Here is a 24,367-nt window from a genome sequence, read left to right as displayed (position 1 = left end):
GTAGTAATAGGGAGGGAAAAAGAAGGAAATGGAAAACACAAATGAAAGGTTAGAAATAAAAATAATTTACAATAAAAAATTTCTTGGTCATGATATTTATTTAACCGTTATACCGGATCTCGACGTCGGTACAGTGTTCAGCTTAACAACGAATGCTTTATTGTAATTAATACAATTATTTTTATTGTTACAATAGACATATTGTTTATTGCACACTTTTTTCTTGATATAAAACTCCCTTTTTCTTTCTTTTTCTCTCTCTCTCTCTCTCTCTCTATCTTTTTTTCTTTCTCTCTCTCTCACACTCTTTCAATCCCATCCCTACCCATCCCTTACCCCTTGGTTTTTCTGATCGCATACAATTTTTTTTTCTTGATTTATGTTTATATAGTTACTTTTTTTTTGTTATTTTGTCTTTTTTTTTTTTTGTTAATTGAGAATGATGTTTCGGATTTTCGTGAAAAGAAAAAAAACATTCTACAGCAAAAAGATAATGAGTAAAATGTCTTAAGAGGGAAATAAATCGATTCGCATTCTTTGTATATAAAATAAAAAAAAAACAACTCGTAGCTGCCACTTAAAGGCCCTTGTTTTTATTTCTTTTTCTTTTTAGTGTCTTAGAGGTGCAATATCATTACCACATAACCAACAATCGTGAAAATTGTCTCATACTGAGATTGAATTTATTTTTTTTATTTATTTATTTATTTTTTTTTTTTGTTCTTTTTAAATACAATGTTTACAAGAAATATCACTATCACGTCAAGAGCGTTTCGTTATTTGTTTATCAGCAGAAATTTTTTTTTTTTTTGCAATTTGAATTTTCTTCTCCTTTTATAGAGAAAAAGGGAAATGAATTTTTTTTCTTTTTAAAAATCATATATTAATTAATCAAAATTTTATTTTACATCAAATTTTAATAAATTTTTGAAAAAATTTTTTCATTTTATTAAATTTTTTTTCTTTACTAAAAAAAAAAAAAAAAAAAAAAAAAAAAATCTGCTGAGAAACGAATTTTTCTTCTTTTAAATCAGATATTGAAATTTGTAAAAATGAACCGCACCCGGTTTGTGTCATTCGTTGATTACAAACTCGCCGAGTTTAGAGAGTGTTCGATGTGTAAATTTATTTATCGATTATAAAAAATTGAACTACTCATTTTTTTTTTCTTAACGGAATGGAAAAATGGGAGCAAGGGTGAGTCGAAACGCTAAACATTTTTTGTGTATGTGTTCATTTATATGTGTGTGTGTGTGTGCTTATGAAAAAAAAGCTGACGATTTTTCTCCTTGTTTTTCTTTCTATTTTTTCTTTTTTTGGTTTTTTTTTTTATATTTTTTTTTACTATTTAGCGCGCCAAGGAGCAAAAAAATGGTTACAAAAAAAAAATTGCCCTCGATTTTTTAATATAGATACTTCCAAATACATTTCGATCCTAATTCAAAAAAAAAATCTATTACTACTATAAATATAAATAAAAAAAAGAAAAAAAAAATGAAAAATTATTGATAAATTTCGTTTCTAATTCAATAACTAAAAAAAAATTATATCACACCTATTTTTATTTCCACAAAAAAAAGTCTCAGAAAAAAAAGCAAGAAATTTCTAAAAAAAAAAATCATCGAAACATTATCGTTTCACTTGTCATGATGTTTCGCGCGTCAATTGACTGGAAAAAAAAATGTTGTCTCGGCAGTGCGTTTTTTTTTTTCTCCTCTTTTAATCAAGGAGCTGATTCCTTGAGAAGTATACTAGCTCTTGAATATTGTTCTACAACGAAATAACAAAGATTGCTCTCAAAGAATCGCTCAATTGACAACATTCGATTTTTAATTTTTTTTTTTACACTTTGTACTTTTTTGTTTTTTTTTTTTTCCTTTCTTTCCTTAAATATGCCCCAAAAGCATATAAGACACATTTCCATGTTTTTACTCCCATTGAGCGATAATTTTTTCTTTTTTTTTTTATCCTCGACATTCAGAAAAATTGCGTGAAAAACATTTTCAATTTTATTGTCGATTTTTTTTTATCGCTCAAGGTTTTTTTTTTTTTTTTAAATGACAAGCAATTCACAATTTTTCTAAGAACAAAAACCGAAAAACACTCTCTTTCCATTATATAGTATGAACAAATTTTTTTCAATTACAAAAAAAAAAATGAAAAAAAAAAGTTTAATGTAATCGCTGAGACAATTCATTTTTTTTGGCACAAGATAATGAATTGCATCAATTTTTTTTTTCAAGACAGAATCAGTATTTTTTTTTTTTTTTTTTTTTATTCTCCCAGAGGAATGGAATTTTTAAAATACCATTTAGAAATTGTTTTTTAAAAACTATCCTTTGAAAAAAAAAAAAATTGTTTTTGTCGAATATACAAAAGTATTTTTCTTTTTTTTCGAAAAAAAAAGTATTTCTTTCCTTTTTCTTCATCTTTTTTTCTTTCACTCATTTTGTTTTTTCTTTTTTTTTTTTTTCTTTTTTTTTTCTAAAGTAGAGTATCATTTGTAAATTCTCAAAATTGAAAGCGTTTTTCTAGTATCTAAGGCTTATTTTTTTTTTTTTTTTTTTGTGTTTGTCGCATTGTCAAGAATTTCACACACGTATGAATTATTATTATTATTATAAAGTCATCATCATCATCATCATCATTTTTCTAAATAATCCGGGCTTTGTTCTATTGGAGAGTCAAAAAAAAAAAAAAAAAATTAAATAAACGCGAGAAAAGAGAAAATAAAAAAAAGATTCAAAGGCGAAAAAAAAGAATACAAAAATAGAAGAAATGAAAAAAAAACAAAAATGTGAAAAAAAAATGAAAAAAGAAAAAAAAAGACACTATGAAGATGAAATAGAAGAACAAAGAGTATTTTTCAATAGCAATCTAAATGCTAGTTTTGACCATTTTCAGCGTAAAAATGGTTCGATTGACAGGAAATCGTCAAAAAAAAAAGAAAAAAAAAAAAAAAAAAAAAAAAAAATTATAATAATAATAGTGTACAGCCCGCTCTGGTCACCCTGCCAAAATAATTACGCTTTTTCTCTTTCGCGCGCGCACTTTCTCACCCTTTTTCTCTCTCTCTTTCTAAAAAAACAGGCTTCGAACACACAAACTTCGATTAATCGATCCCTGCAGGCGAAATTCATTCATTTTTAACTTTTTAAAAAACAATAACATTTTTTTTTTTTTTTTGCGAGCTAGTAACGCACTCTCTCACTCACACACACATTCACAACCTTCCCACATCGCTAATATTCCCTCTTTTTCAACGATTACATGATAATAAATTTTTTTTTTCAATGCCCGCGATTTCCATGGAAATTTTTTTTTTCGCCCATTTTTCGAAATCGCCCATTATTTTTTTAATACTGAATATAGCGTTTCGCTTCTAAAAAAAAAAAAATTGGATTATTCTCAGGGGGGAAAAAAGATTTTTTTTTTAATGAAATCCTCAAAAATGTACAGACTGTCCGCTCCGCAGAATCTGCAGATTTGAGAAAAAAAAAATAATATTTTTAGAATTTCTTTCTTTTTGGGAAATTAATTTTCGAATAGCTTGCGATCCATTTCTTAATTATTATTATTATTGGTAACAAAATGAAAAAAAAGGCGTGCCAAGCGATTATTTTTTTTTTTTTCGGACGGTCCATACACTCAGACGCTCGCTAAATATATTTTTTATGTATATATATATATATATATATATGTATATATATATGGAGATTGGCGCCTGATGGAAATATAAACTCTAAAAAGACAGTATTTGAAATTTGCCTACACGGATCTCAACAACAATGCCTGGTTGATCAACTTTAACTGCTTTTTTTTTTTTTTTCTTTTCTTCCTTGTTTTTTTTTTTCTTTTTTTGTTTTGTTTGTTTTTGCGTACGTGTCTATCGCTCGCTCTTTTTCTTTTTGTTTATGTCTATGTGTGTATGTGACACCGCAAAACAAAAAAAAAAAAAAAAAAAATAATTATTTACCAAAAGGTATAACCACCATCTGTTCCTCCTCCAAGAAACGAGCCCTTCTTTTGCGAGAGGGCAACACTGTGGCCAGCCATTGCTGCTAATTGTGCCGCATTTGCAGCGACTCCTGGCGGTGGTGGTGGTAAAACTTGTTGCGAGAGTCCATCAAATCGAGTACCCTCGAAACCATTCTAAAGATTTAAAAAAAAAACAAAATAGAAATCATTTTTATTTTCTCATTTTGTATACTAGGATTTTTTTCCTCTTTTTTATTTTAATATTAAAAATACAGTCGGGTTTCACAAAGTGTTCGAATTTGGGACTGGATTCGATAAGTGACCTAACCTCTAATTCAAACCACAAAAAAAAATTATTTAGTTCAAATTATCAAAGAAAAATTAATCAAGTAATTTTTTTAAGTTAACTACACTGAGAAAAGAAAAGCACGTAATCTGAAATGGAGAAGTTCAGCATCTGTACACCAAGTTGAGCGCAGCAGCAGCGTCACTGTGTGATGGATGCCGTACTAAAATGTGAAACGGATGTTGTGCTTGGCTTGAATACAGATACTGTACTTCACCGAGGACGAATGCTTAATTAAATTAATCGTTCAATAGACTCAAGCATATAGTCAATATAATTAATTATTAATATTATTATTCCATTATATTATTATTATTATTCTTTCATTGTTATTATTGTTATTATATATTTTTTATTATTCTATTGTCATTATTATTATTTTTTTATTTATTACTGCATTAGTTTTGAGGTTATGATTTTTAAAAATAATATGTATATTTTTTATTTACTTTATTCATACATTTTAAAATTTCTTATAAAAAAATTGAACCTATATTTTTGAAAAATAAATAATTAATAATAATAATCTTTACGATAATGACATTTTAATTTAAAAAATTTTTCTTTTTAATTATAATTAAAACCGTTTAATTTTATAATTTATTTATTTTTATTATTATTATTATTTATTATTGCATTAGTTTTGCAGGTTATGAATTTTAAAAATAACATATTTTTCATTTACTTCATTCATAGATTATAAAATTTCTTATAAAAAATTGAACCTGTATTTTTGAAAAATAAATAATAATAATAATGAGCTTTACGATAATGATATTTTAATTTAAGAAAATTTTCTTTTAAATAATAAATAATACCGTTTTGATTTTATAATCAAACACAGATATGAAACTGTCTAGAAGTACAGTATCTGTCGTTCGCTATGAGACAGATTCTGTATAACTTAGTTCACACCGCTGCCGCGCTGCTAGAGCATAGTATCTGAACTATGAACAACACCAACCAACCAATTGTTTATGTGTAACTTTTTAAAAATAGAGTAATTTAAAAGGTATATATCCAAAAATACGTAAAAAATTGCATACAATTGCAAAATAACCCTTTTTTTGGGATGAAAATGCAAAATAACCCTTTTTCGGGTTAAAATTGAAAAAACATGTTACAAAAAAAAATATGTAAGATTTTCTAAAAGCATATGGCAAAGTATTTTGATTTATTTGAAAATAAGTGAAAATAGATTTTCCAAGGACGGTGTCGAGGTCACGGGGTCTACGAAAACAGCTAGAGATTCTTATCTTATATAAATTTCCTAAATCCGAAAGATTATGCGAATCCATACAAAAACACGATTGCATAACGAAAAGTAATTTAATGACAGGTTCATTACCTCCTGCCGCCGTCAGATGGCAGCAGTATGCAGGGCGCACAAAGTCGTAGCTGTTATTAGATTACTTTTCTACTTTTTTTTGTTTTGCAACCATGTTTTTCTATGGATTTGTACCGTCTTTTGGATTTAGGAAATTTATAAGATGAGGATTTTGGCTGATTTTGTTAAAAGTGTTCGTGTTTCGAGAAAAAAGTATTTTAAAATGAGTACTATTTTTCTAGTTGAGAGCGATAATTAAAGCTCTCTTCTTGCTAAAGAATTTCAGATATCGTTCGACACTCTTAATGCATAAATATAAAAACAAAACAAGAAAATTACTTCAATGTTAATAAATTTATATTAACCTAAATCTAAAACATCGATTATCTATACGCATATAAGTATAACAAAAAAAATGCAAGTTCTAATCATTTTTGATAATTTTTATTGATTTTTAAAAAGAATTCGATATTTTCGAAAATTGTTAAAAATCAATTATTTTTTAAATAAAAATTAATTTCCAGTGAAATTGAATTAATATAACAGAAAAATGTAAACTCTAATTATTTTTTGATAATTTTTATTCATTTTTAAAAAGAATTCGATATTTTTGAAAATTGTTAAAAATCAATTATTTTTGAAAAGAAAATAACAATAATATTATTATTATATTATTATTATTACACTGAGAGAACAAAGTAGTTGAGGTAACTAATAAAATGGTTACGAACACCATTTTGGTTAGTAAACTATACTGCTGCTAATTCAATACTCAGAGATACCATTTATAATAGTAAAAAGTTATATAGTTGCCATTACCATTTTTATTAGTAAGGATAACTTACTTTAATTAGTATCAACAACTAATAAATATTTGTAACAGATAACATTTATTTAGTTAACCTTACTAATAAAATAGGTTTTTTCAATATAAATAAAATATAACCGTAATTATTTATTTAATATTATTCACATTCAAACAAAAATATGTTTATTATAATAGTTGTTATAACTTTTTTGCTTTACCAAGTAAGATATAAATCTTATATTAAACATATTTTTTGTATCATACGAATAATTGTAAATAAATTTTATAGGTTAGATTTATTGATTAAATTGTCACTTACATTCAAAACGATCTACATAATCTTCAAACCCCCCTTGAGATTAATAATTCCGGTAAATCCACGCACTTTTTTTAACAATCAATAAAATAATTTATATGGAAATAATATAATTATAACATGAACGACCACGTTTTTTCACGACATTGCTTTATGAGATTGAGTGTGCTTCACAGTGTTGCCAACCGAATTGCTAACAATTGACGATTCAAACAGCTACACTAGCGCCACAGTTGAACTAACGTAAGCGTGACTCGCTCTAAAGCAGTCTCTGTTTTGTCAGTTTATTTCAAATTATTTAATTATTCTGATATTTTTATTGCGTTTGTAAAATAATTTTTAAGCGTTAAATAAAAAAAAAATAATTTAAAACACATGGAGTGCTACAGAGCGAGTCACGCTTAAGTTAGTTCAACTGTGGCGCTAGCGGAATCGCCAATTGCCAACCGCGTTTACTAGAAAAAAAAATGGTAAACCCAACTATTCTGTTAGTTAAACTTTTGCATTAGTGGTACCATTCATTTCTCTCAGTGTATAATAATAATAAAATGAAAAAAATTTCTTTAACAATTTACATATCGAAATTTAATTTAAATTCTGTTCCGAGGGGTTTTTTTAAAAAATACGGTACTGAAACATGCTCAAATTTAGTGTCGCCATTCCTTAATATGACGGAAAGTGGAACTAATTGTATTCGTCAATTTGGCGGATTGACTGTAAAAACAAATAAAAAATTATTTTTTTTTTGCTTAGGGACTTTTGAGAAATCTGTATACAGATACCTTTGCTTCCGCATGCTAAGGTTATGTAGGATTGGTAAACAAAAATAAAAAAAAACCTGTCGGTTGGTTTCCATTTTCCCCACTCTTCATTTGTCATAATTCTCGTCAACTACCGCACCCTGTTCTAGTGAAAATTTAGTAACTTTTAATTTTAACAATAAAGTTACTAAATTTTCACTAGAGCAAGGTGCGGTAGTTGACGAGAATTATGACAATGGAAACCAACCTCTCGAACTACTACCAGCCCCGACCCACTAAAACCCGTAACCCTTCTTTTGGAGCACTTTTTCCTCCCTCAAAATTGTCATAAGACTTTTGCCTTCGAGAATGGCGCTACAACTCTCTCCCTACTGTAACGCATAATCATCTCATCATTAGTTAAAAATTTTATTTAAAAAAATTTTATTAAAAATAATTATTTTTTAGCCGAATTTTCATTTTTCGAATTTACATTTGATAGAACTTCTTTTTGAAACAAATTTTTGCTTAACTTAACTTTCTTCTAAATAATTTATTAACTTTCTTATGTCTCGAATTTTTATTGTAAAGGAATTCTTAAAACGCCGAATTTTTAGTTATCAGAAATTGCAAATGGCTGAATAAACAATCGATAGAAAAATTTCAGCGCTATGTTTAAAATTCATCAATCAAAAAATTGGCCAAGAAAATTGGATTTTAAAAAACGCGCCAAAATCGATTGTTTATTCGGCCATTTGCAATTTCGGTATAAAATAAAAATTAGGCGTTTTTAAAAATTCTACATAATCTAAAAATTCTGAATTCGAAAATTCGTCTAAAAAATAATAATATAAATCTAATAAAATTGTTGATAATTAAAATTCTAACTAATGATTTTTATTGGGATAATCGTGCGCCTCAATAAAAACTATTTTCAATGTCAAAGCGGAATTAACAGCACACCAGAAGCAAAAAAAAATTTTTTTTAAATATCAATAAATAAAAAACAAAATATAAAATAATGTTAAAATTGTAAAAAAAAGACAAATGAACAAAAATGATACTAGAAAAATATAAAAAAAACCGAGAACAAACGAATCAAAAAGTAAATATAAAATTGTTGAAAGACAGTAAAGACACAAAATAAATAATAAAAAATAAAAAGAAATAAATAAATGTTAAAATTATTAAAAAAAATAAATTAAAAATTAAGTTAAAATTATGCTTCTCGGTGGCTATTGAGGTATTTTTTTCATAACAGAGATAATAAAGGTCTCGATGTGCTTTCAGTTTTCCTGGGATTAGATCATTAGCAATACCATGTTCTCCGGTGTAATTATTATTATTACTATAAAAATATTTTCCATTATTTAATTTATAGATGTATTGTAATTTCAAAAATCTTTAGATACTTACTGAGTCGGAACACTTTGCGAGACTTGACTGTAAATTTTTTTTTTTTTATAATCTAAGACGACTTGAAGTCATAATTTCTTTTCTAGGGGGGTCGAAAAAAATTACTTACAGGTACCATGAGAGTGGGCCTGACTGGAGCAGGTTGCATGGCAGCCGTGGGATAATAAGCTGCAGCCAACGGTGGATAATATGGCAATGGACCATAAGCAGCCGGATAACCAGTTAGGTATCCTCCTGAATAGCCTTGCCCATACACTGTTTGATACATCTAAATTCAAAAAAAAAAAAATTAACGCTTTTTATTTTTTCTCCTTCCTTTATTTTACCGGTATTATCCTATTTAAAAAAAAATAATTATTGTAACCGACTCCTCGTGCCTCAGATTATTCACTAAGATCTCTTAACAACGCAGTCGATTTAAAATCACAATATTTTCTTGAGCAAAGTTTGAGTCTAGGCGATTTAGCTAGGCTCCTTGACACAAGAAGAACCCCACTAAAAATAAGAGTTACATTAACTAGAATTTCTAGTTATTATCCTTTTTTAAGAGACTACTAAATCTACCCAAATTGCACTCCGGGCTATGCTGTAAGGTTAGAAACGGGTTCTTTGCACCTTTTCTATATGATTTTCAAACGGGCACTGTCTTGGATAAATAAAAAATTTTTAAGATGGATATTTCTCGGTATCCCAGACAGTGTCTGACGAAGTTGTTTGATGATTGCAAAAAGTAACCCCGAAAATAAGTGCAATTGATTTGTTCAATTAAGAATTCATTTTTTCGAGCCTAGTGGTCTCTTGGATGAGTGTGTTTTGATTCCCCAAGTTCTCTCGGAATAGTTATAGTAGTTAGAATTAGTCAAACCTATACACTGAGAGAAGAAAAGCACGGAATCTGAAATGGAGAAGTTCAGCATATGTAAGTTAAGCGCAGCAGCAGCGTCACTGTGTGATAGATGCCGTACTAAAATGTGAAATGGATGTTGTGCTTGGCTTGAGTATAGATACTGGGAGTTCTAACTTGGCAGCGGTAGTGACCTGACGGAATTTGTTCCGGCACTTCATGCATTTAACATTGATTTTGTTCTACCTTTGATATGTTCAAACAAATTTTAGATCATTTTTAGCCAAGTTCTGTGCTGTGAATATATATGATTTGTTCTGCTTTTAAAAGCAACTTTTTAACCTTTTTTTTCAAACCGTTTGTTCCACCACATGCTCTCCGAGGTGTTCTTCGAAGTTTGTTCTAATCCTGATTTTTCTGAGTTTTGTTCTATAAGCGAGTGTGACTTCTACCCTCGCCCATCGTAACTTTTTTGTGAAATATCCAAATTTTTTGTGTCACCCTGAGGACCTATTTTATTCTGTTCCGTGTGACTTTTCATGAATTTTACTGGTTGTATCTGAGTTTGAAGTGACTCACTGTTATCGTGCTGTGACCTCTGCTGTTTATAATGCTTTGTGGAATTATGTAAACATCTTTTGTATATCTGCGGTGTCACCTTGCAGTGTTGTGGTCTTCGACAGTTTAATATCTTAATTGTATACCCCTTGTTGAAGGTTTAAGTATATTTAAGGTGTTTAAAACCCGGTGAGAATATTTAGAAATGGGAATTTATTATGATTCATGAATGAATTCAACGTATGGCAAATTCATTTTTCTTGTACTCGACTTGTCCGTTTCCAAGCGAACAATATATTTGATTCAATCTCAAATTTCCTATAAGCTGGATTTACTTTGCTGTTGTCTAACCTGTATTACCAACAGTGTAGCGTATAGTGTATTCTAGAACTTTTTCGTCTTCTAAGTTTTTTTGTTCTGATAGTTGGCTAAGCCTCAAGTCATTTAAGAAGAAGGAGAAGAAGAGTACACAGATATGGAACTGTTCAGAAGTACAGTATCTGTCGGTCGCTATGAAACAGATTCCGTATAACCTAGTTCACACCGCTGCCGCGTTTCTAGAGCTTAGTATCTAAACTATGAACGACACCAACTGAACAAAACTAAAGAACCGATACTGACACCCATTTTACACGGCCGGCGTTCATCACAGTACGGATTCTGTGCTTTTCTACTCTCAGTGATTAAATAATTGCGAATACAATTAAAAAGAAAACCCCCTCACCATCGGATGTGTAAGAGTTTGATCATACGCAGGCGGTGGAGGCCCCTGCGTCGCGTAAAGCTGTGGTTGATTAGGAAACACTCCATAGGGCGAAGCTGCTGCAACTATTTTAACAAAAAAAACATTCTTAGTTTCTTTTGTCTAAAATCACAAATCGTAATGAAAAATTTAAAACTAACCGCCATAGGGGTTTGGCTGAGCTTGAGCGGGAACGAAGCCCGTTGGTGGATGAGGGGCCACCGGATAGGCTGAAACACAATTCACATAATCTATTACATCCAAATTATTGAAAATTATCGATAAAACCTCAGCCAATGGTACCTAGTACCAATATTTTGCCAGTCATCGCGTTCTGCGATTTGATTTTTCAAAAATCGCAAAACGCCTTGCTGCAATAAAACCGTTTCAAAATGTCCAGAACAAAATTTAGAAATATCTTTTATGTATCAATCTTTTGAATTATCCGAACCCCGGACATTTTAAGACGTTTTTACTTTTTTTTCTTTTTTTTTGGTTCTTTTTTTGATACCACGAATGGTACTCCCACACCCAAGTATATCTTACACATGACGTACACCACTTTTAATCAAGATACTAATTGAAGCTCAAACAATGTTAGTCACTAGATAAATGGTGAAATCAAATAATCGAAAGACTGGTAATAATGTTGCTCTACCAAGCACCTCGTGCCTTTTACGAGTATCATGTTTATTTCCAAAAAAAAAAAAAAACATATTTTTCTTTGATTTCTCGTAAAAGGCAATATCAGTGCATTTTCGAGCTGTGGCATTAAGTGTGTACGTGCTTTCGAAATTCAACCAAAAAAACACATGCCTTTTTTTTGGGTAAATTTAAAACTTATAAGCTTTTAGTTCAGTTTCTTTTTATTTTGTTATTTTGGCATTCGGAGACCATTTCGATAAACACATACGCACCGATGCGAGTCACATGTGAGAACAGTTTATAAAAATTACAAAACCACTTGACTTGAAAATTCGTGATAAAAAATAGTTTTTCCTCTAAAATTCTAAAGTAAAACCAAAATTTTCGATGATCGAAAAAATGGATTTTTCAATTTAGAATTTAGTTTTTTTTTTTAATAAAGGTAATGAAACTTTTCCCACGATCATGACTCTTGCGAAAAAAAAGGATTTTAACAAACTTTGGAAAGACAATTATCGAAAACACAATATTACGACTCTACAAATAATGCATTCCCTTTTTTTGTTTTTTCTTCAAATTTTTGTTATTATTTCCGGAAAACATTGATTATGAAACGTGCACGATCAAGTCACACCTATAAATACAAAAAAAAGAAAATATATTTTTTCTTCAGGACCTTAAAAAAAAAAAAAAAAAAAAAAACTATTCCCATCATGAGACTCACATTGAAAAATTATTTTGGACCTACCTTTATAATATATTTTCTAAAAACTAAGGTATTATAATACAAAACTGATCTCAAAGCAAATAGCATTACGCAATCAAGGTAAAAGCCAATTACAATCTAACAATCGTATCCGAGAGTCAAAAAATTGAAATTTCTTTTTTCATATAACTCTCGAATTCGATTTAAGAAAAAAAATATATATATATGATAAAACTTGGCTAAAAAAAATAAAGCGAAAATGTAAGAATAATCGGTTTTTTTTTGGAAAGTGATATATATATATATATATGAACAAAAAACAAGCCAAAAAAAAAGAAAAAAAAAATGATTTCGATTAAGTGGTACGTTTCAACAAGACAAAAATTCAATACAGTTTCAAAGAGAATATTTGGCCGAAAAAGTATTTTAATAAAAAAAAAAAAAAATTTTTCTTTTTTTTGTGTTCGAGCGGTGAATGTGTAATTTATACAATGAGTACAGTGGTACGATGAGTATATAAAAAAGTATATTAATAATGTAATGCGCAGGCGCGCCAACACAAAAATCGCGCATGCGCAATAGATCATTACGCGGGAAATTCAAAAAATAGATTTTTCAATTACTAAAAAACTGTATTAAAAATATGTCCCGTTTTGTTTTTTTTTTGGTCTCGCAAAAAAAAAATTGTGTTGGCGCTCTTGTGCTACACATCAACGAAAAAAAAAATTTTTAAAAAAAACTTGTGACAAGATTCAGCAAACCACAAATTTCTGAAAATATCCAATATAAATAAAGGTCAAACATGATTATAAATTATTATTTTTTTATGATATATAATCGCAGATTGGGCGGTCTGTAATTATCTCGCATTTTTTACAGTGAAAATTATTTTATCATTTTTTTTTCTTTCTCTACTTTTTTTTTATGGAAAAATCGATGCAAACCGCCCAATGGTTTTTTTTTTAAGTTTAATTAAATCAAAGTACACATTGTGCTCAAGCAATCAACGTACGCAAGGGAATTTCTTGAAATTTTTTTTCACATTTTTAAAAACTAGTTAGAAAACTGGTACTTTTTTGAATATACCTTTTTTTATTTTTCTTACATTTTCTTGCAAAATTTTTGATGAAAAATTTCGCGTTTTCATTGCGTACGATATTTGCTTAAGCCCAAGTAGCAGCGAAATGGACATGTTGTAATCTAACATAGATGTCAGCCCACACCAAATTTGTCCATAATAAACAACCAAGCGCCATCTAAGAGTTACGATTTTAAAAATTTTTAAAAAAATCGCAACAATGAAATGGCGCTAGGTGTAAATATATTTTTTTCTCAATTATTTATTTTTTTTTTCTTTTTTTTTTTTTTTTAAAGGTCATGTGTCAGAGTGCCACGGTGCAAACAATTATCGAAATTCAATATAACGATCGATAATGCTAATATATATAAATATATAATTTAAAAATTTTTTTCAACTGGAAAAAAGTGAAAAATTTTTCCCTACTTTCAATTTGTCCCATATTATTTTAAATTCAAGCATCGACCTAAAGGTTATTTGCCTGTTGTAAGAAAAAAAAATTCAAGTTATCGCGCTTTTGAAATTTTTTTTTTTTGACAAAAAAAGTGTCTCTGTTCTTTCCCCGAGATATTTTTTTTTAGGAACATATTGAAAATTTTTTTTTTTCGGTGGAATACTCGCGTCTCCGATGTGAACCTAGTAACTGAGAATTTTTAAATTTATTTTTAAAAAAATGGGGGAAAAAAAAGTAATATCTTCTCGGTCACTTGGTCTAAACAAAGAAGACATTTGCCCGGTTTTTACATTTCACAATTTTTCTCATTTTCTTAATAATAATAATAATAATAGTAATAATAGTAATAATAATAATAATAATAATAATATATCAAATTCTATTTGAATTAAGCTCACTATTAACAGTATACATGTTCTTGTCATGCGCATGCAGCTACCAAAAAAAAATGCAAAGAAGATTTCGGTGAACCCAGAGTCAATTTCTATTGACAAATTTTCTTTTTTCTAAAATTTTAAAAAAATTTTTTTTATTTTTTCATTTCCGGTTTTTTTTTTTTAAAATATTTAATTTAGTTTTCTAGAACTAAACTCTAGATGGTTCACTGTGTCTACTTCTATAAAATGGCGAGTCATAAAACTCTTTTGCCATTCTACAATTTTTAACGGGACAAAAAATCCGTGAATTATTCTATATAAAAAAAAAGAACCCCTAGTGCAAACAAGACAAAAAAAATTACATGCAATTCTCATCTTTTAATCATTTTCAATTTTTTTAAAAATATTAAAAAAAAAAGTATTTTTTTTCTATAAAAACTTTTTAATATAAGTTTTCATGTTTTTTTTTACCAAAACACTACGAAAATACAATACGAAAGGAAAAATTGGAAAAAAAAGTTGTGTTAGCTCAGTGCGTTAATTGGCATAACACTCGTGAAAATCGTCATCGAACCTAAGGGGTTCAAGGTTCGAGTCCTGCCGATTTTTTTTTTTTTTTTTCTTTTTCTAAATCGATAATAATTAAAAAGATGAGAATTCTTAAAAAGATATACATATATATATATATACTAAAAAGTAGAATCTTAAACACATTAACGTGCAACTTATTAAAACTAGAGTCATGCACAGAAAGGTAAACACCTTCTTTAAAAAAAATACCTTAAATACATTATTCTCAAATTTTTTTTCCAAATTTAAAAAAAAAATTCTTTAAAGAAGGTGTTTGCTCTTCATTTTTTTGTTTCTATAATTAAATTTCTCATTGAGAACGTCTAGACAGTAATAAAAAAATCAAGCATGCAAAATCAAAAACTTCTTAAAAAATACATTTAAGAACTATATATATATAGTATATATAGAAAATAAATTCTATGCGAATAAACGTAATCTCAGTATTTTACATTTTTTTTTCGTTTCTTTTTTTTTTTCTTTTTTAAATATTCATTTTTGAATATAGAAAAAATTAAATCAAAATTTTTTCGATTTTAATATTTTGAAATTACGTTTTATCACGGAAATTGCTGTAACAAGCTCTACCGGGGGTAAAAAAAAAAATGTATATGGTGAAAAATTAACTTTTAAAATTGGTTGCAAGGAACAATTCAGTTAAAACTATTTCATGCAGATTGCCCACAAGTTTCCTCCTTTTTTATTTAGAAAATAAATTTTAAGAGATTTGGTCATTTTTAACGTTGCATTTCATAATAATAATAATTATTAATATTAATACTATTATTATTATTATTAGGTATTATAATTATATTATAATTATAACATACAATTTAGTCTCGTATATTGTAAATATAATAATATAATAATAATAATAATAATAATAATAATAATAACAATATCAATAACAATAACAATAACAATAACAATAATAATAATTAGTTTCTAAAATTTAAATATTTCATTTTTTCTCTAGTTTTTTTTTTTGTTTTTAATTTTATTTTTAGAAATTTATAAAGGTTTTTTGAAACTTGTGAACTTTGGTAAAAAAGAGTATCATGCACTATTGTTAAAAGTGAGCTACTGAATCGCTATTTAATAGAAATATTAAATATGACGAGCTTAGATACAGCATTCGTGTTCACCCTGCCGATCCACTTGTGTCCTTCCTCAGCAAACTTTTTCAAAAAATTTTTTTAATTTTTTTAATTTTAATAGTTCCGAAAAAATACGTTTCATAAAATTCCAATTTAAGAATTTTTTACTAAATTCTAGTTCTTTATCATTTTTTTTTTTTTTTAAATCTATTTTTAAATAAATTTTTTTTTTTGTAATTTATGGTAATTTTTTGTAAATTATGGTAATTTTTTTGTAAATTGATTTTTTTGGAATTTTTTTTTTTTTTTTTTGCAAATCAAAAAAAAGTGTGCTTTAAAAGGACAAAAGTGGGTGTTAAACAAAGGAACAAATTAAGCAATCAGCCAGTACCACGGATTTAATTATAATATAATAATTAATTTTTTAAAAAAAATTCGTGACACCCATATCAATATTTCTTACATTCATATATTGATTTGGATATACGCAGCATCCGACGTCACCAATTCAAAAAGTGTTGACAAAACTCATATATATATAAATATACATATATATATATATGAGTTTTAATTAATATTATTTATTTTTTTCATTTTTCTAAATATATATATATACTTTGATCTAGTTGGGGAAAGTGAATTTTTTTTCTCCTCCATAACCATAGTCAAAAAGAAAAATTCCCTGGAAAAATAAAAAAAAAATTGTTTTTTTCTCATATAGTTTAAAATAATCAATAAATCCGCTGAAAAATTAGAAAAAAAAAAATTGTCCGCTTGTAAAGTGGCTGCGCGGTAAATGCAAAGACTACTAAACGGATCGTTCGGGGTTCGATTCTCTTTAGAGAATTTTTTTTTTTTTTTTTTGCAAAAAACTTTTTGAATCGGATGGCGCACGGTGCACAAATTATTTTCGATTTTTTTAAATACATAATTTGAACGATAATATATATGTATGTTTTTTTTTTTTTTTTTTTTTTTTTTTTTTTTGGTATGCGTATATGTGTGTCTACTCGTACATACATATACACATGTGTATATATGTTGGCATATATAAACACGTAGTGAGTTAAGGTAATATATAGAGAAGGTGATGTTAGATACGTGGCTTAGGCTGCGCGAGTGCCGGTCTCCAAGGCTCCACCTACTGACTTGGATCAAATCGTCTTTGTAATGGTCCGCTGCAAACATATCGATAGCCACAACTGTAGCCGCTATCCTCGTTTCAGTTTCTACCACCAAAAGACCGGGCTACTCTCGGTGAGAAAACCCCTTTTTTGCTTGTTTTTTTTTTTTTTTTTTTTTTTTTTTTTTTCTTAATATGGGGTCACAAACGCTCGCTCTCGGGGTAAAGCGCAAGTACGGATCTTTTTTTTTTTTCATTTTCAATGACTTAATAACTAATTATCCTTAAAACTATGATTTTTTTTGGTTTTATATTTATAATATGTATATGTTTATTATCTAAAGCGAAGTAATTTTTTTTTTTTTGTTATTAGCACTCTGGAAAAATATCTACTTCGCTTTGACAATTTTTAACTTTGTAAATTCTCAAAAAAATAGTTTAGATTTAAAAAAAATTATTTTTTATATTTAAAAAAATCATTTTTTTTTTATTTTTTAGAATAAAACATGCATTTTTTTTTTTTTTTTTTTTTATTGATTTTGCAAGATATTTATGGAACGCCCGAGTTTGATTTCGTGAATTTTAATGAAACATTCGGTACTTAATGTTTTGTGGAAAGATAAAATTTTTTTTTTTTGCAAAACATCCACTATTTAGTTATTTGGGAGAAATTTTTATTTTAATATTGTGGTTAGCGCGAGGGCCCAATTAAATTTTTCATCTCTACATTGAAATAGAAATAAAATTTTTAATGTATCAAAATAAAATTTTTTAAAAAATTTGAAAAATGAATAACGTAATGTTTTTTTTTGAAAATCAGTTAGAATTTTCATTTTATAAAATTTTATTTGTCATAATTATTTTTGAGCCGAATTTTTATTTATTCGAATTCGCATTTATTTTGCAGAATTTTTCTCAAAACGATTTTCTATATTAATGAATGTTTCATGTATAACCGAAAATTCACTTCACAGAATTTTTATTTCGTCGATTATTTTATTTGTGAAAATTTTTATTTACTCGAGAATTTTCATTTAACATAATAGAAAATTTTAAAAAAATTTTATTGGCTAGAATTTTATTGCATAGAATTTTCATTTTATTCATTCAAATGAATTTTCATTTCATCACAGAAAATTAAAAGGCATTAAAATAAGCTGCAACGCTTATAATTTTAATCCAATTTTGCTTATTTTAATCCATTTTGGTATTAAAATAATAAGCGTTGAAGCTTATTTTAATGCCTTTTAATTTTCTGTGATTATTTGATATAATTTCCATTAAAAACCGATTTTTCTGCTGAATTTTTAATCGAAAAATTATTTCACAGAATTTCTAATTAATTTTTGAATTTTCATTTGTCCGAAATTGCAAATAACCGAAACAATAATCGATTTTCGCGCGATTTTTAAATTATCAACCAATCACAATTTTTATGGATAATTTTTTTGATTGGTTGATAATTTAAAAATCGCGCCAAAATCGATTATTGTTTCGGTTATTTGCAATTTCGGACAAATTAAAATTCAAAAATCAATTAGAAATTCTGTGATATAATTTTTCAATTAAAAATTCAGCAGAAAAATCGGTTTTTAATGGAAATTCAATCAAATATAATAATTCGAACAAATGAAAATTCAGCTTAAAAATAATGGACTAATTACTCTCTAAATCTGAATTAGTAAAGATGTTTACTAATTTGAATTAGTGACTCACTTTTTTTTCTTCTGAATTAGTAACTTTTACTAATTATTAGTAACTTTTACTAACAATTAGTAACTTTTACTAACAATTAGTAACTTTTACTAACAATTAGTAAAATTTTACTAATTATTAGTAACTTTTACTAACAATTAGTAACGTTTACTAACAATTAGTAACTTTTACTAACAGTTAGTAAAATTTTACTAATTATTAGTAACTTTTACTAACAATTAGTAACGTTTACTAACAATTAGTTAAATTTTACTAACAATTAGTAACTTTTACTAACAATTAGTAAAATTTTACTAATTATTAGTAACTTTTACTAACAATCAGTAACTTTTACTAACAATTAGTAACTTTTACTAACAATTAGTAAAATTTAACTAATTCTAAAGCAAAAAGTGAGTCACTAATTTAAATTAGTAAACATTTTTTACTAATTCAGATTTATAGAGTAGTCCGTGAGTCAAATTTTATTAGAAGTATTCGCATTTGCTTGACCCTTTCTTGATCAGAGTAGAGGAAAACTACGGAAAATCTTTACTGAATACAGCTGGTTTATTGACTGTCGAGTCATGAATGTACATTTAAATAGTCATCCAAATACACGTAAATTTCATTTTTTTTTTTTCAAAAAATTATCATCAAAAAAAAAAATTAATTTAATAATTTATTTTAATATGTTAATAGTTTCAACAAATTTTTTTTTTAATTTTTTAATTATATATAAAAAAAATTGTCCAATTTTATATTATAGAAAATAAATTATGGATTGAAATTTGTTGTTTTCTCTTCATAAAATTTTTGAACTTTTTTTTTTTTAATTAATTAATTAAATCCTTAACAAAATCAAAGTTGGAATCGTAATTAAATTGTTTAAACAATTAATAGAATTAATTTAAAAAATTTGTTTGAATATAAAAATATTTTTTTAATACATAAACTTTAAAAACTGAAAGTTTCATTCTTGTTTATTGAATTTTGAAATTAATTTTTTTGAGAATTTCTTCCGTTAAATTGTTCTTTTCTTTTTTTTTTTTTTAATTAAAAAATTATGTATTTAGAAAAAATATATTTTATTTTTTTTTGCTTTTGACTTCGTGTATACAGATTCAATAATAAAAATTCAAAAATTTATATACACGCAAAAAAAAAACAATTCTCTAATTTTTTTTTTTTAATTTTTCTTTTTTATTTCCTTCAGAAATTTTTTTTTTTTTCGAGAAATTTCAATTTTTCCAAATGTAAATAAAAATATTTTTTTTTCCCTTTAAATTGTGAACAATTTATTCAAATTAAATGAAATGAGAAATTTTTTTATTTTGGAAATATATTCTTTTTTTTTTTTTTTTTAGAGAATTGTCGTTTTATATGGAGGCAATATTCTTAATAAAAAAAAAAAATTAATTTTCGCTATATAAATAAATTTATAAATTGGCTTCCAGAGATTTGCGGATTTTCAATGGGGGAGGGAGAAAAATCACCGAACGGACGTTAAATAAAAAAAAATAAAAAAAATAAGAAAAAAAAACAAGAGATTTTTCCAACCAAAAAATATTTCGAAACTGATATAAATTTTTATTTTAAAAAATTGAAAACTTTTATTTCTATTTCAATTTTTTTTTTCTATATTTTTTGAAATCGAAATTTTTAATTTTTAAATACTAATTTTTGTTATTTTTATTATTATTATTGTTATTATTATTATTATTAATATTTTTTATTATAATTTATTTTTATTATTATATATTATATTTTATAATTTTATTAATTTTTTCTCATTATAATTAAATAATTATAACAAAATAACTCGTTAAAATTAATAATATTTTTTATTAAATTAAAAAAAATTTTTAAATAAAAATTTTTTATATTAAATTATTAATTTTAATTAAAAGAGACTAAATTTTAATAAAATTCAAAATTTTCGTTTCAATTTTTCTTGAAAAAAAAAAAAATTATTTCTTTTTAATCTTCTAAAATTAAAACAATTTTTGGTTGACACTTGTTTTTTTTACAAATTTTTTATTTTTTTCATTTTTCTTTTTTTTTACTAAATTTTTTTTTTTTTTTTTTATTTTTATTAATTATATATGAGGTCAAGACGACCTTACGTTCGCAACTAAAGATAAAAAATCATGCATGGAAAAAAGGGAAAGCGATAAATTACAAAAAAAAAAAAAAAAAAATTATAGTGATATTCATTGCTCTTTTTTTTCTCTTTTTACATCGTTTTTTTTTTTTTGCCAAATTAAAAATTTTTAATTTCTATTTTTTATGCAAAAAAAAGGGGGATTTTTCATTTTATTTTTTTTTTAAACCCACGTATCATCGTTTAGAAACTTTTTTTTTTGTACCAAAAAAACTTTAATCCTTTTTCGCTTGTACTTTTTTTTCGAAAATTTGTATTTTATTTTTTTTTATATTTAAATATTTAATTTAAATTAAAAAAGAAAACAAAAATTATTTTTTTCTAAATTTATAATTAATAATAATATTTAAAAATAATAGATTTTTAAAAATTTTTGAATATTTAATTTAATTAATTTCTCTAAATAATTAATTTCCTCTCAAAATAAATAAATAATTTTTTTTATATTTAATTATTTAATTTAATAAATTTCTCCAAATTTATATTCAGCCAACAAATTTTTTACGATAATTGTTAATTAACCGAATTTTTATTTTTTATAATTTATATTTAACCAAATTTTTATTTCGAATTTTATTCATTTAGCCAAAAAAATTTTTTTTAATATTATTTTTATTAAGCTAAAATTTTTATTTAACCGAGTTTTTATTTAGCAAAATTTTTACTAAGACAAAATTCGATTTAGCCAAATTTTTAATTTTTTTACCGAATTTTTATTTAGTACAATTTTTATTAAGCCAAAAAAATTCTCAAGTAAATTTTATATTAAGCCACATTTTTTATTTAGCCGAATTTTTATTTAGTGTAATTTTTATTCAACTAAATTTTTTTTTTGTAATTTAATTTTTATGTTAGCCAAATTTTCATTAAGTCAATTTTTTATTTAACTAACGAAATTTTCAAGTAAATTTTTTGTTTAACAGAATATTTATATTTAATATAATTTATATTTAACCGAATTTTTGTTTATTTAGCCAACCAATTTTTTTTATGATTTTCATTTCGTATAATTTTCATTTAACAAAATTTTTATTTAGCCGACAATTTTTTTAAGCCAAATTTTTATTTAGAATAATTTTCAATTTATTTAGTCAACAATTTTTTTTTTTTAATAATAATTTTAATGAAGCCAAAAATGTTTATTTAACCGATTTTTTATTTAGCGAAATTTTTTACTGAGACAAATTTTGATTTAGCCAAATTTGTCTTAGTAAAAAATTTTGTTAAATAAAAACTCGGTTAAATTTATTTTGTCGTAATTAAAATTTCTTTTATATCAAATTTTAATTTAGAATTTTATTTATTTAGGCAACAATTTTTTTTTGAAAATAATTTTAATTAACCCAACAATTTTGCTTAATAAAAAATCGGTTAAATTTATTTTGGCTTAATTAAAATTTCTTTTATAACAAATTTTAATTTAGACTTTTATTTATTTAGCCAACAATTTTTTTTGAAAATAATTTTTATTAAGCCAAAATTTTGCTTAATAAAAACTCGGTTAAATAAACATTTTTGGCTTAATTAAAATTTCTTTTAAACCAAATTTTAATTTAGACTTTTATTTATTTAGGCAACAATTTTTTTTTTTTTGAAAATAATTTTAATTAAGCCAAAATAATAAATTTTTTTAAATTTTGAATATTTAATTTAATTTATTTCTCTAAATAATTAATTTTCTCTCAAAATAAATAAATAATTTTTTTTATATTTAATTATTTAATTTAATAAATTTCTTCAAATAATTTTAAAAATTAAATTAATTTCTTTTTTTTAATATTTTTTTTTATAAAGTTAAATATTTAATTTGAATTAATATTTTTTTTTTAGAAAAATATTATTTGTTTATATTTTATTTATTTATTTACATATATACGAGCAGTGCCTTTTATTATTATTATTATTATTATTATCATTTTTATAAATTTCGAAATATTTAATTAAATTTCGCTAAATAATTAATTTTCTCAAAATAAATAATTTTTTTCTAAAATTTAAATATTTAATTTAAATGTCAAAAAAAAAAATTTTCTTTTTCAATTTTTTTGTAAAACAAATTTTAATTTTTTCATTAAAAAATAAATTTCCGTTATTTAAAAAAAAAAATTCAAGTAATTTTAACGAAAAGAACAAAAAAAAAAGAAAAGAAACGTCAATAATTGCGAAACAATTCTTCAAATTAATTGACAATTGTTTTTTTTTTTTTTTTTTTTTCGTCTAAAATGTCGCGAGAAATATTGATAAAAACAAAAATTTATTCCTACGCCACTGTTTTTTTAAAAAAAATAATCTATTCAATTTTTTTTTATCCGTTATTATTTTTTGACAGGTAAATTGTGTAATTTTTTTTTTTTTTTTTTTTCTATCATCGTATGAGAAAAAGCGAAAGCTCCAAAGGACTAGAGTTTGGTACACTTGAAACGGTGGCCATTTTGTATTTCCCATAAACACTCACACGAGAAGAGAGACAGAGAGAGAGAGAAGAGAGGAACCGTATTGATTAATCTGTCACTAGGACGAAATTCATTATTTTCATTCTTCCTCTCTCTCCCTCTCTCTCACTCTTTCTTTTTCTTTTTCTCATTCCAAAAAAAAAAAATAATTTATCACTAAACGATTCTAAAAACACGAAAAACGCCTCTAAAAATTTCTCGAATAATCAAAATAATGAAAAAAAAAAAAGATGAACGCGATTATTCGCATTTCAATTAACATTATTAATTAATTCGCGCACACACACCACAAAACACTTCATTTTTCCCAGGACAATGAAAAAAAAGTAAACGAAATATTTTTTCTTTGACAAGTAAAAATTAAATCAGCAAAAAATTCTCATCACGATTTTCAATAAAAACACGGGAAAAAAAAAAATAACTCGCTGTGATAAAAAAGAATTTACTCCCTAAATCACGTTTATATTATTGTGACGCAACGCGAAATTAAAATATAATTTTGCTCTTATAGTTACCTTTCTTGTCGGACATTTTAATTTTTTTTTTGTTTCAAAGGGGTGGGGGGCTTTTTTTTCTCTCTCTAAACTTCAACACTGATCAAAACTATATATATATATATATATATATATATATATGCGAAAAAAAAATGGATACTTTCTTTTATATTTTCTTCTTTTTTTTCACGATAAAATTTGCCTTGAATAAGAATTGAATCAAAAACAATTGTTGATATTATTTTGTTCAGAGGGTTTTTGGGGGGGCGATGGGGGTTTCTTTTTTTTCTTTTTCTCTCTTTTACTCTTTTTTTTTCTTTTTACTAATATATGAACACACTGATAAAAACGTAGTTTTACACGACTGACATAGACTGTGACTGACTGACTGACACCTGACACTTTGGCAGACACTGGCGTCTCGTCCGCTTATTGA

At 25.4% G+C, this 24,367-nt stretch overlaps 1 protein-coding gene across 1 annotated transcript; it reads right to left on the bottom strand.

The window, feature by feature from the left end:
• Positions 1 to 238: 238 nt before the first annotated feature.
• Positions 239 to 24,359, bottom strand: LOC127290087 (DAZ-associated protein 2-like). The gene is made up of 5 exons (XM_051318478.1): positions 23,953 to 24,359; positions 11,237 to 11,305; positions 11,058 to 11,161; positions 9,041 to 9,199; positions 239 to 4,152 (listed from the first exon to the last, which is right to left on the bottom strand). Exons 1-5 carry the CDS (start codon positions 23,966 to 23,968, stop codon positions 3,973 to 3,975), a joined length of 528 nt encoding a protein of 175 aa, XP_051174435.1. The 5' UTR covers positions 23,969 to 24,359; the 3' UTR covers positions 239 to 3,972.
• Between the last annotated feature and the right edge of the window lie 8 nt (positions 24,360 to 24,367).

This window comes from Leptopilina boulardi, unplaced genomic scaffold, assembly GCF_019393585.1.
Source record: "Leptopilina boulardi isolate dan_hultmark-lab unplaced genomic scaffold, ZJU_Lbou_2.1 LbouV2_55, whole genome shotgun sequence".
Lineage (NCBI taxonomy): Eukaryota > Metazoa > Arthropoda > Insecta > Hymenoptera > Figitidae > Leptopilina > Leptopilina boulardi.
The sequence above is the reverse complement of the archived record's forward strand: the minus strand, read 5'-3'. Positions and strand labels throughout refer to the sequence as shown.